Source organism: Haliotis rufescens, unplaced genomic scaffold (assembly GCF_023055435.1).
Source record: "Haliotis rufescens isolate VD_foot unplaced genomic scaffold, xgHalRufe1.0.p SCAF_3, whole genome shotgun sequence".
NCBI lineage: Eukaryota > Metazoa > Mollusca > Gastropoda > Lepetellida > Haliotidae > Haliotis > Haliotis rufescens.
The window spans coordinates 58,891,029-58,905,002 of record NW_025964001.1 but is presented as its reverse complement, the minus strand read 5'-3'; the positions used below and the strand labels follow the sequence as shown (position 1 = coordinate 58,905,002).

General features: G+C 40.0%; 2 protein-coding genes across 6 annotated transcripts in view; one reads left to right on the top strand and one right to left on the bottom strand.

Annotated features, from left to right (window-relative positions):
- LOC124151112 (tetratricopeptide repeat protein 13-like) overlaps nucleotides 1-4,785 on the bottom strand; it is a 54,376-nt gene extending 49,591 nt beyond the window's left edge. For all 5 annotated transcript variants that reach the window (XR_007223199.1, XR_007223198.1, XR_007223200.1 and 2 more), the window contains exons 1-3: nucleotides 4,507-4,785; nucleotides 3,600-3,700; nucleotides 976-1,051 (exon numbers count right to left, since the gene is read on the bottom strand). Coding sequence is in view for 2 of the 5 variants with exons in the window: in XM_046523432.2 (XP_046379388.1) it covers nucleotides 976-1,051; nucleotides 3,600-3,700; nucleotides 4,507-4,762 (433 nt within the window). In the remaining 3 variants the exon portion in view is untranslated. The remainder of the gene's footprint in view (nucleotides 1-975; nucleotides 1,052-3,599; nucleotides 3,701-4,506) is intronic.
- A 430-nt stretch (nucleotides 4,786-5,215) lies between these two features.
- Nucleotides 5,216-12,393, top strand: LOC124151114 (peripherin-2). Its single transcript, XM_046523435.2, has 4 exons — nucleotides 5,216-5,875; nucleotides 6,631-6,862; nucleotides 10,209-10,323; nucleotides 11,728-12,393. The coding sequence occupies exons 1-4, from the start codon at nucleotides 5,325-5,327 to the stop codon at nucleotides 12,198-12,200; spliced, it is 1,371 nt and encodes a 456-aa protein (XP_046379391.2). The 5' UTR covers nucleotides 5,216-5,324; the 3' UTR covers nucleotides 12,201-12,393.
- The last annotated feature ends 1,581 nt before the right edge of the window (nucleotides 12,394-13,974 follow it).

Below are 13,974 nucleotides of genomic sequence, written 5' to 3'. Positions count from 1 at the left end.
CTTACAACAGTTGTAGAGCTAAGACGATCGAAACTCCCATACTTTAACACAGACTTACGACAGTTGTAGAGCTAAGACGATCGAAACTCCCATACTTTAACACAGACTTACGACAGTTGGAGAGCTAAGACGATCGTCACTCCCATACTTTAACATAGACTTACGACAGTTGTAGAGCTAAGACGATCGTAACTCCCATACTTTAACACAGACTTACGACAGTTGTAGAGCTTAGACGATCGTAACTCCCACACTTTAACACAGACTTACGACAGTTGTAGAGCTAAGACGATCGTAACTCCCATACTTTAACACAGACTTACGACAGTTGTAGAGCTAAGACGATCGTTACTCACATACTTTAACACAGACTTGTGGCAGCAGTAGTGCTATGATTGCATTGTGGAAGGGGGCTCCGGAAGTTATTATGATCACATGATGATGCCACAAATTTACACATGTAGTCAAACACCGTTGTGTTGATGAATAAAGAAAGAAATATGCAGGGACCAAGCTTTAACTTTGAAATAACCATGCATTTAAAACATCAAAGTTTGACAACAGTGTTTTTTTGTTTGTTTGTTGTTTAACGCAGCACTCAGCAATATTCCAGATATATGACGGCAGTCTGTGAATAATAAAATCTGGACCAGACAATCCAGTGATTGACATCATGAGCATCGATCCACGCAATTGGGATACGACGGCAGGCATCAACCAAGTCAGCAAGCCTGACCACCCGATCTTGTTAGTCGCCTCTTACGACAAGCATAGTCGCCTTTTACGGCAAGCATGGGCTACTGCAGATCTATTCTACCCCGGATCTTCACGGGTCCAACAGTGTTATACTGTATATGGTATATATATCTGCATACTGCCAAACTATTAATACCAGGTATTTTTAATAATTTGGTCTTAGGTAAAACATCCTTTTATTACCATGTTTACATTAAATGACTTGACAAATCATCTTACCAATCTTTTGGTCAATATCAGAATCTCCGGTTGCCATGGGAACAAGACCTTGTTCAACTATACTGTTTGCTAAAATCTGTAAGAAAAATCATTGAAATGATTATGTAAGTTATCATAAATGTATTTCAGTGTTTTTTCAATCAAACATACAAGATAATCCTGTCAACAACTAACAGTTCCAAAATGTCCCTCTAAGATGTTATTTCAATGGAAGACAAGATCACCGCCACCACAAAAATAGAACTGCTACTGGTTTTTCTTTGCGAGTGTAACTGGGCGTGGAGTCATCCCACAGATGACATCCTTACCTTGTCAGTTTGCTCATGGGGTTAACCGCTTTGGTCATGTCGACAAGGCGTCCGACCTCAGACCAGGGCCCTGTTCCACAAAGCGATCTTAGCACTACGACTGTAGTAAGTGAGTGTTAAAGAATGGGAGTTACGATCGACTTAGCGCTAAGATCACTTTGTGGAACGGGGCCCTGGGGTCTGAATCCCATCATAGGCTGCTACATTTTATGGCCGCTACATTTGCAGAAGTTCGAATTTCAATTTTCACTTAAGCCACTATATTTGCATTTGTTGGATCATGAATCCACTACATTCTTCAAAACTGGAAAAAAATTAATCCAATTTTACACTTATTTTTGCTGACATGTCATACAAGCAAACATTAATAAAACTTATGTTTCTCAATTTGACTTACCGTATTCGACTTAATAAGCGCCCCGCTCTAATAACCCCCGGCGATATTTGCTAATATATTGGCTAGTTAACAAGCCCAATTAGCACCCCTTCCGATTGATCAATGTACACAAGACTTATTTAATTGTGTATAATACACACTCGTGTATTATATGCACCCTTAATTATGGGGAATTAAATTCTGGAAAAATATATCTGTACGCACAGACTTTTCTTTTGTATCATTTCAGGCTGTCAGAATAAACCAAGAAATTTATGATCTTTCAACTCTGTTTTTTTTCCCCACCAAAATGTTATTCTAATAAGAGCCCCAATTTCTAATTTTGAGAGCGCCCTAGGCGCTTATTACATCAAATACGGTATATGTTGCCAAATCGTTCAGTAAATGGATCTGGTTGTCAAACTTAATGACTTAGCGGATTTAATTCAAAGTATCATCTTCTTCATCATAGCGCGCACATGATGGCATCTTGTTTTACTTTTGCTCGATTTCATCAGAAGAGAGAAATATTCAACCAAAAATGATGCACAAAACTTACTCTTGTAAAGAAATATTAAAAAATAAAGCATATAATCACCTTGCTTAAATATAACTTTAGAAGAGACATGTGCGAGGTGTCACATGACTTATTCACGCATACAGAAAAATAAAAAAACACGATGATGCAATTTCAGTTCTGTTGTAACTTTCTATGTCTGTTATTTCTTCTCCAAATTACAATTCTAAAACCTCTTTGAGCTATTTTTACAAAAATGCATACTGTATTGGACGTAATAAGCGCCCCACTCTAATTATATTGGATAGTGAACAATCTCAGTGAGCACCCCTTCCGATTGATCAATGTAAGACTTATTTATTCGTGTATCATACGCACTCGTGTGTTATATGCATCCTTAATTATTGGTAATTAAATCCTCGAAAAATATATCTGTCCTTCATAAACATTTCAGGCTGTCAGCATAAACCACGAAATTTACGATCTTTCAACTCTGTTTTTTTCACCAAAATACTATTTTAATAAGAGCCCCCTATTTCTAATTTTGAGAGCGCCCTGGGCGTTTATTACGTCAAATACGGTAACCCTGTATATATATATATATATATATATATATATATATATATATATATATATATAGTGAAATTCATAGTACATAGTGTTGAGGATAAACATGTGTAAATCGAATTTGGGCAATATTGGTGTGTCAGTTTGCAGATAACAAATTGATAAAAGCATTTCTTTCTAATTGTAATGAATATAAAAATTGAGCGCAATACCAGAGAAAATAGAAAATGTTACTTGTATATCTGAAGCGGTCTGTGTGATCACGTGGCATGTGCTGTTTAGATGATGGCGATGACTGGTACGGTTGGTCAATGGGAAATTTTTATTTCCTCTGTTTTAATTCCATGTCGTCGCATTATAACAGATATCTAGTGAGGTTTTGCCCACGAACAGAAATACCGTATTCAATGTAATAAGCGCCCAGGACGCTCTCAAAATTAGAAATAGGGGGCTCTTATTAGAATATTATTTTGGTGAAAAAAACAGTTGAAAGATAAATTTTGTGGTTTATGCTGACAGCCTGAAATGTTTATGTACAACAGATATATTTTTCTAGAATTTAATTGCCCATAATTAAGGGTGCATATAACACACGAGTGCATATTGTACAAGTCTTGTGAACATTGATCAATTGGAAGGGGTGCTAATTGGGATTGTTCACTAGCCAATATATTAGCAAACATCGAATACGGTATGCGCATTTGCTCATAGTTTCACACAATCCAAAGTTATTTGCACAGTCAACTTTGAACTTGGAATATTTAAAAAATTAAATGAAAAAAATGGCGATATGCTCAGAGAAATGCTAGACTATATCCATGCCACTACATGGCTAATACTGAGAAAGCATGCTAACCTGGGGATCCTCTGGACATGAGGACGGATCATCTTTATTGCAAACTTCGTTCATATGCTGAGAGGTACAAAGCCCAGCTGGGAGATTGTGTTTGCCTGTCTCTGTTAGGAAATGTTAAATCATGAAAGATATTAATAAGGATATCACAGCACAAGATAGAAACATATGTTAAATTCCAGTTAGAATTTATGTTCACACATAATTCACTTAGACTAACATATAGTCTCTAAAATGAACATATCGTACAGAAAAAAGTTGTTCAGTTATCTTAATAAAAATATAATAAAAAAGGAGCCCAGTGATTCTCTTCATTTTCAGATACTGCAGTAATCTAGACTTGCCAAACATTATAGACTTGCATGGGCTGTAGTTGATATATTTGTATCAGGGTCTGTAAGACAGACTAATAATTCACTCACAGCACGGCAGAATTATTTTGAAATCAAAGTACACAAAAGTGGAATTAATTTAGTCATTTTCGTAATGAAAACAATTATATGTATATATTTCTAACACATTTGTGACCAGAACACAAATAAATATTTGGATATATACATTCAAAATACATCCATAAGTCAAAATTCATATACACTGACAGTGATTAAATCATGAATACTGTTACAGATGCATTAATAAATAATGAAACAAAAGTTTACAATGTATCACAATAAAATGACAACTACTCCCACATATCAAACAGATCTAGGCTACATATTCACCAACAGCTGATCAATACAAGTGGGTGTATATTGCGGTCGACCGACCGACCGGTCACTCGTGTCAGTCCACTCGATAACACAACTGTACGTGACTGATTTGGATGATATTCCTCATGGCTTAATTGAATTGCATATGCTTGACAACTGGCGTTAAATTAATACTATTTTTAAACTGTAACAACACGCACCACACTCGGCGACGACTTCACCGGGCGTCAACACGATGTTGAACGTAAGCGGAGTTGTTTCCCATTCTCTGTTGCTTGCCTTATTCCCACATACGAGGCAAGGAGCGCCTTTAATCGGCTCGATTCGTTTTAATTCAAAGACCTGTCTGGTTCCATCTTCATGTTCAATCTGGACATTGGCGATTTCGCAGAACTGATTGTCCTGCAGTGTAAAACATAACTGTAAAACCACCACCGTTAACCACAACAGCGCCATGTCACCATAAACTAAAGTGGACTTCTGCGTTCAAGATGTTATGGCAAGGGAAGTAAATCCTGTTAGAATACGAGGTGGATGGTAGTGCATATTTATTCTCTGTCAGCAGCTTAGTTAGACAAGTTCGATTCCAGGTTTGAAATTATTCTTAACATTTTGCTATCGATTGGAGGCGGTAATTTTTTTATATTTTTCATTCATTTTCACGTGGTGACTGATAATAATTCGACCTATAGTATATCAGTTCCACGATAAACGGTTAATTTGGTAAAGACTACTGAACATTTTATCGATATATATAAAAGTACAAAAGAAACACCTCTCCTACATTTTAGGGATTAGTATTGTACAGCGGGTGTTCTACAAATAGAACGAACATGTTCACCGATGACGTCATACACAATAAACTAAGACAATGACGTCATCACATTAATGACGTCATATTACCAATCTATATGACAACGTTAATCGCCATGTTTTTATAGTCGACAGTTTCGAAAGATGGATTATTTTTCAATCTGTATTTGACACGCTAATAAGCGGCTGCTGAAAATGAAACGGTATGGCAAATTTTCTAACAGACATTTCGGAAGAGACACGGTTGAAGATTACCTTGGTGTCATCCATTCTCAGCCTGATTTGCATTATTCCTTCGCTCATGCTGCTAGGTGCCGGGGCCTACATTCAAGTTGCTGTTCAGACAAAAGCTCGCTTGATTAAGGATTTAGATGCAACAGTTTTACCTTCATGTATAATTACTATAGGATTTTTGTGCGTGTTTCACAATTCCTTTTGTGGGGCGGTGGTGTTTTTGAGCAGGAGAAGGAAGAAGAGGGAGGGCGTCATTAAATTTTTGTTCCCTACAGTTATAATAGGCCTTGTGCTCTGTCTGGCGATTTTCGCAGCAGGGATTATGTGTTTTGTACAAATTACCCATCTAAGCGATTCATTACGAAAGGGCATATCCACAGCAATGAAAGAATACAAATCGGATCCCGTCTTGAAACAAGAGATGGACATTGTGCAGATTGAGTTCGAGTGTTGTGGAAACGATAAGTACACAGACTGGTTTGCCGTTTCCTGGATACATAGTGACTACCTAGCTGCTAAAAGGTAAGGTTATATGAAGGAAAAGTATCACAACAAAACGCATGTGTTTGCCTAGCCTTATGATCGTGTTCTTGAAATGAAATCTAAATTTTACGTACACGTGGAACAATTTACATAACGTGTCCTAGGTAACAGTTTAACTGACCAATAAATACAAATTAAATTCCTTATACAGATTAAGGTCCGGCAAGGGGAACGGATGGCCCAGTCGTCTTAGCCGCCGCAATTCGCTGTGCAGAGTTGCGTCCCTTGGGCGCGCAAGAAACCTATGCTTGTGGGTTTGAATCCCGGTTTGCCCCGATTATGTTTCTGGGTTTGTCAGCACCATACCCGTGCTCGTGGGTTTCACCGAAGTGGTAAACGTCTTAGACCTGCATCACTTCGGACTTTCCTCCCACATGAAGCTGACACGCCTCGATATAACTGGAATACTGTTAAAAGCGGCGTTAAACCCAACTCACTCACTCACTATTGATCATATATTTCTCAGGTCAGATTTAACAAAAAGAATCAGTATATTTTACACTTTTTGTACACTTTAACAGCAGTTTAAACTATGTGTGATGAAAATATGTCTAGCGCAATCACTTGGATACACGATACGTTACTTACTTCAAACGAGAATGGGCGCGATTCGAACCCAAGATCGGCACAGAGAATTGCGGCACCTTAGACGACTGGGCTAACCCCATCCCCTAGTACATGTATATAGGAGAGCTTGACGTTCTGAGCTAAACCGCTTCCCTTTAACACCCCAGTGCTGTTGCAAACAACATCAACGACGACGTGCCCTACAGCTGTTGTAATCCCGCGTCACCACGTCCCTGTATCAACCACGGCATCCACGACAACAAACTTCACCATGACTACGATTTCCGAATGTCGACGACACTACACAACACGGGATGTCGTCCCGCCCTGGACAAGTTCTATGGGTGGGGGTTGCTCACGGATGTGGGTGCTCTCATCGTGTGTATTTCGCTCCTGCAGGTACGTGGTAGAATAAGGGACTGGAGCCAAATTGGACACAATTGAAATGTCAAATTTTAAACTTGCGAAAACTTTAAAATATTGATATGAACGTTATCATTTTCTTTTTCTGCCACTTGCACGTTTTGGGCTTCTTACATGACTAAGTACATATACTGAACAACAAAAGTTCCTGTGACATTGAATAAGATTTAATGCAAGTTATGTTTTTTACCAAATCTGAAACAGATAAAAGACTCCCGTAAGTGTTCAAATGGTTTAATTTGCCATACTGACTTCAGAAAATGCGTGATTTCATAAAAAACAACAACCCACGAACATGCCAAAATGTCAATTTACAAATCAATAGCGTGTGTGTCCACCTCTGGTTGCGATGCAAGCAACACATCTTCGTCTCATGTAACGGACCAGGCGTCGCACAAAGTCCTGTGGGATATCTGTCCATATCTGCTGGAGCATGTTTCGAAGTTCCTGGAGTGTCTGTGGATCACGTGGTTGACGTCGAAGGCGCCGATCCGTCTCATCCCACATGTGCTCGATTGGTGAGAGATCAGGGGAGCGAGCCGGCCAGGGGATGACATTCACGTTGTTTTGTTGAAGAGAATCCTGAACAAGTCGAGCAATATGAGGTCGGGCGTTGTCATGTTGAAAGGTAATGCATGGGCCATGACGACGCAAAAACGGTAGAACAACAGGGCCGATGATCTCGTCGCGGTAGCGCTGTCCATTGAGATTTCCCTCTACCACTATCAAACGGGTCCTCTGTCTTGCTGTCGCCCCCGAACCGATCTTCTTCCATGACACAATGATTGACGTAACGTTCAGCTCGACGTCGGTACACTCGAATCCGTCCATCGCTGTGGCTGAGGTGAAAACGAGACTCGTCAGTGAATAGAACTTCCTCCCACTACATGGCCGTCCAGCGTAGACGCTGTCTGCACCACTGTAGACATGCTTGACGGTGGTTTCCTGTCAAAATGGGACATCTGAGGCGACGACGTACGGTTTGTGAAGATATTCGTTGAAGGCCAGGGATGCTTCTTGCAGTCACTGTTGCTTTCTGGAATCGATTTCGTAGGTGTGTTGTTCGAATCCAGTTGTCGTGTCGATTATTGGTTACGCGTGGCCTGCCACACCGAGGATGGTCTCTGACTGCATTCGTCTGTTGCCAACGTTGCCCTAAACACCAAATAGTGTTTCTGTGGACGTTAAATTGTCTTGCAACATCACGTTGACTCGATCCTGCTTCAAGCATACCAATAGCTCGCAGACGCTCATTTTCGGACAGGCGTGGCATTTCGTAATGTTGAAGTAATGCGTAATTTTGTTGTTCTTCTGAGTGGTTGTTGTCAGCACGAGGCTAAACAATGCATATGGAATCCCGTTAACGCACATGTTTGTATACCCATTCTTGGGTAGTAAAATGCATGGGACTTGCATAAAAGTCAACTTTTGTATGGAATGCATGCTTTTCTGTAGCAGTTGCGTTTTTGTGACTTGATTCCATACATGTACTACAATACTGAAAACCAAACTTTACTTGTTTAAAAAAAATCGCTAAAATATTGGTGTCACAGGAACTTTTGTTGTTGAGTATATGTAAAGCTTTTCCCGAGGTTAAGGTTTACATTTTCAACCAAAACCGAGGAGGCGTTTTTTACCCAACGTATGAACCGACTAAATGCAAGAAATAACAGAAAAATAAGAAAACATCGTCATACCTTATAGTGAAACTATACAGTGAATTCGCTCAAAGCGTGCAAGAGAGAAAACACGCATGGACTAGCTGGAGTCATTTTAAACAAAATTGTGACTTTAAACCAATCAATAAAAACAATTGTGTTCACACCAAGAGGCAAGTTTATAAAACGTTAATTGTAAAGCATAGTTATAATTATAACAGTTGAAATGTATTCACCAGATCCCAGGCAATACACCAGAACGCCCCGGGGATAATTGATATAGCCTGCCTTGGAAGTTTATCAACGTTTAGAGTGACTGAGTGAGTGAGTGAGTATGGTTTTACGCCGCTTTTAGCAATATTCCAGCAATATCACGGCGGGGGACACCAGAAATGGGCTTCACACATTGTATCCATGTCGGGAATCGAACCCGGGTGTTCGGCGTGAAGAGCGAACGCTTTAACCACTAGGCTACCCGACCGCCCATCAACATTTAGACGAACCTTCTGTTACTGTACGGGGCGGTCGGGTAGCCTAGTGGCTAGAGCCATCGCTCGACACGCCGAAGACCCGGGTTCGATTCCCGACATGGGTACAATGTGTGAAGCCCATTTCTGGTGTCCCCCGCCGTGATATTGCTGGAATATTGCTAAAAGCGGCGTAAAACCATACTCACTCACTCACTCTGTAACTGTAGGTTGACGTCATCAGAATACCAAGAATTAGTTATTTTTCAACACTTTTAAATCTTATGTTTATGGACACATTTAGCGTTGTTGTAAGTCGAAAACATGCAAGTGTTGAAATAAACAAAATCACAAGCACACATCCCACATTCCTAAACGTTTTGTTATCTTGTTATCGGTGGATGTCTATTCTATCCCGTATCTATCGATCGTGACCGCCTCCGTGGTTCAATCCCCGGTCGCGTCATACAAAAAGATGTTAAAAGATGGTACTTGTTGTTACCCTGTCTGGTGCTCGGCATTAAGGGGCTAAAACAAGGACTGGTCGGCTCGCAGTCAGTATACTGTGTCTGAGGGGGGTATTCATGTTTAACTGCGGCATGGTGACTCAGTCGGCTAGCACTATAAATCGGCATCAGTCCGGACTAGTACAAGCAGCCACACACACACACACACACACACACACACGTAATGCACGTCGCTATATAAGTGCAATAATCTTGGACGCGACGTTAAACCCCATTTCACCTCACCTCGATCGTATCCGCCTCACTCATTAATAGCAGATCTTTGGTCTCGCAACCAACTTGCATTCAAGCGACTGTCTAACGAGAACTAAGACCTGATTGTAATGAGATTGGGACCCAAGAGCAACTATATCTCTTTACACGTTGGCTTTTGGTACTGCTACATATATTATTCAACATAGCCTTTACGCTATATAGCCAATATATTGTCCTTGCATCTATTTGATTCACGAAGGACCGGTGAGTTAGTCAGCCTCGATTATCCATTCAGTTATGATGAATGCCCTGGACCCATTAACTACCGTATAGCTTCGTAATAAGCGCTAGTTCGATTTCCATGTGGATATTTGCAAGTGAAGTCCATTCTTGGTCACATTTCTTTCCCGCTGTGATATGGCTGTGATATATTTTATTTTTCCCCTTTTTTTTATTTGTGATTTCTATGATGCAGGGTGTTGCTGTTATACTGACACGAATCGTTCAGACATCCATGACTACAGCTTATGAAAATGGCGATCTGTTCGGCCCAGCTACAGGATATATTTTCTGGTGCAAAACCTCTGCTGGTAAGAACAGTTTATTTGACCCGCACTGCATCCAATGGTTGGTTGGTTGGTTGGTTGGTTGTTTAACGCCGCACTCAGCAATATTCCAGCTATATGACGGCGGTCTGTAAATAATCCAGTGATTAATATCATGAGCATCGATCCAAGCAATTGGGATCGATGACATGCATCAACCAAGTCAGCGAGCCTGACCACCCGATGCCGTTAGTCGCCTTTTACGACAAGCATAGTCACCTTTTACGGCAAGCATGGGTTGCTGAAGACCAATTCTACCCCGGAATCTTCATGGGTCCTGCATCCAATGGCCCTTTATATAATATCTAAAGAGGATTAAGCGTACCATCGGGCATAGTGGTGGGGTAGCCTATTGGTGCAAGCGTTCGTATGGCAAGCCGTTTTCACATTTATTACGGAATTACAGATATCTTCAATTGTTTTAAAGATATCTGTATTTTATTTAAAGATATCAATAATGTTTTTAAGATATCAAAAAATAATTGAAGATATCTTAAAATGTTACGGTGATATCAAGAAATTAGTTTGTGATATCTCTAAATGTATTTAAGATATCATTAAACAATTACCATCCTACAGTACATAAATATATTAGAAATAAATTCAAGATATCTTAAATTCAATTCAAGATATCTTGAAATAAGTCATACATATCCACAAATGCATTGCAGATATCGTTAATTCAATTAGAGATATCTTTAATTCAATTAGAGATATCTTTAATTCAATTCAAGATTTCATTAATTCTGCCCGTTACGGATATCAAACATCCAATTAAAGACATCATTAATACTTTTGATGATATCTTTATATCAATTATTGATATCAGTTATCTTATTTAAGTGACATTATTAATGTAAATTCTTTAATAATGGCAACAATTGAAGATATCAATAATTAATTATTAATATCCGTATTTAGTTTCAAGATATCAGGAATTGAATTAATGACATCATAGCAAAACATGACATTTTGATATCTTTAACTCATATTTTGATATCAATAATCAAATTTAAGATATCAGCAATTCTTTTCAAGATATCTTCAATTCCATTCAATATATCTTCAATTCATTTCAAGATATCTTTAAAACAACTGAAGATATCTTATATTTTATTGCAGATATCGACAGTTATCTGCATTTAGGATATCTTCAATTCCATTCAAGATATCTTCAATTCCATTCAAGATATCTTCAATTCATTTCAAGATATCTTTAAAACAATTGAAGATATCTGTAATTCTGTAATAAATGTGAAAACGGCTTGCCATACGTCCGTTCGCCACGGTAGCGAAAACTAAGATCTGATTTCAAGGAGATTGGAATAGAACACTTCAGCAGTATATAGGGTGGGTTGCAAGGTCCTTTATGATGGATTTGAGTTTCAGATGACGAAGGCAGGGATGTGGCTGAACGTCTTCTCCCTGACAACGATGACCTCACGTGGGGCTCAGATTTCGAAGACGATGATCATCAATATGATGTTCCCCAGAACGAGGGAGATATGTCCCCGGATGTCCAATCAAATGATTCATCGGAACATATTTACCACGCAATAGAATTCAGCCCATCTTCACCCCGAAAGTCACATACAACAGCATACAACAACTCCGCGCACCTGCCAACAACTCTGTCCACTGGGGTACCATCTTCACATGCTCCCCCTGTCCCCAGCCGTGGGAAGCAGTATGCGTCTCCCCCAAGGTCACGCTCCCCCAGCCCCGTCCGAGTCCCTTCATCCCCAAGCACCCCTCTAAACTTCCTTGATGTTTCACCACAGAACACTTCCACGAAGGCGTCGCGCCATAGTCATTCTCGCCTTATACCTTCGGTCAGACATCCCGTTCTCAACACGATGTGATCAGCATCTTCATCTTCAAGTGCAACTGTTTAAATGTGTGATATTCAAAGAAACATGTCAATTTCTTCAACATTTGAGGAATGGTTCGATACAAGGCTTTGAGGCTGGAACCGTTAGAGCACTGTAACTCCGACAAACACTGATGTCACTCATTGAGATGTACATTTATTAAACTGTCTTATTTGTAACTGATTGTACGCTGTTGTCTTTAATCCTTGACTACACCTGCATTGCGTCTACATGTATATCGCATTGGTTAGTTTTACATTAGAGCACCAGTGCTCATTTCAGAAACTGGAAATGTGGGGCCCAATGTCCCCTACCTTTCGAAGAATTGGGGACTTTTGAGGAAACAAGGGGACACGCACATATTTTTGAAATAAATGACGGTTGGGCTATATTGACCACATGCATAGGGACAAGGGTATCGGGGATGTTGTTTTCAGTTATACGCACTGAGCATAACGTTTTGCTTTATGCTGATTAAGAGACCGCCTCCGTGGTCTAGTGGTAGAGCGTCCGCCCGGAGAGGGGAAGGTACGGGGTTCGATCCCCGGCCGCGTCATACCAAAATGCGTTAAAAATGGTACTTGTTGTTACCCTGTCTGGTGCTCGGCATTAAGGGGCTAAAACAAGGACTGGTCGGCTCGGAGTCAGTATACTGTGTCTGAGTGAGGTATTCATGTTAAACTGCGGCATGGTATCTCAGTGAGCTAGCACTATACATCGGCATCAGTCCGGACTAGTACAAGCGCGCACACACACAAACACACACACACACACAAACACATACACGTAATGCACGTCGCTATATAAGTGCAATAATCTTGGACGCGACGTTAAACCCCATTTCACCTCATGCTGATTATGACAAGTGTTCTATTGTTGTTTGCGGAGTGTACCATAGCTTTGGGATTTTATATCAACGTATAGTCGCAAATATTAATGTCACCTAAATTTCGTTTTGGTGCATCGGCAGATAATCCGTAAGTTCCTTGCATAAAAAATATTCGAAGGAGTGCATTTTTCGCGCGAGGTACTTCCGAAAGGATTACCTGCCTATGCACCAATGAGCCAAGGCTTATACATAGATTACTACCTCGCGTGTTATCTGTCCCTCGTGAAATGATATTCTCAAAATTAAATCCTCGTGTCTCGTCGGTCACCATTCGTGACCAACTTGTGTTATTCCGGGACAAGCCAAATAGCGACTCGTGGCCCCCTCGTGGCCATTTTTTGCGACCGGGTTCCGTCTTAGCGCAAACGGGCATACCTAAAATAATTGTCAACTCGTCGCGTTATGGTTCACATATATTTCCCCATATATTATATATATTTCAGATGCAATTTAAAGCACATCGGGACATGCGGAATTATACAGTATGATTGAACACATTTAACTGTGCCTTGGGTATATTTTTAGATGCAAGACATACGTAAAATCAAAACTTATTTCTGAGGGATTCTCTGACGAAGAACTTGAAATCATACGCGCATTCTGATTGGTTTGTCGTATTTTCGCACATAACATACATCGATAGGGGGTCGAGTCTTCTTGCAGGTTACGGAAAGGGGCGAGTGGTGACGACTGCGTCGGTTACCTCAGTTCTTTATTTCGGTATTTCAATGGTCCAACAGTATTTGGTACAGTATTTGGTCCACCACACAATACAACATGGTTAAACGAGTGACGCAGATAAAATAACAGTAAATATATTGAAAATTGAAGTTGCAGTTACAAAAGAAGCAATTGCTGACGTAGGTGGTTTCTTTG

Bases quoted from the DNA above. Each gene is read 5' to 3' on its own strand.
- LOC124151114 (XM_046523435.2), top strand. From the start codon at position 5,325: ATGGCAAATTTTCTAACAGACATTTCGGAAGAGACACGGTTGAAGATT. The intron at 5,876-6,630 runs GTAAGGTTATAT...TTAACACCCCAG, and splicing joins GACTACCTAGCTGCTAAAAG to TGCTGTTGCAAACAACATCA. The intron at 6,863-10,208 runs GTACGTGGTAGA...TCTATGATGCAG, and splicing joins TGTGTATTTCGCTCCTGCAG to GGTGTTGCTGTTATACTGAC.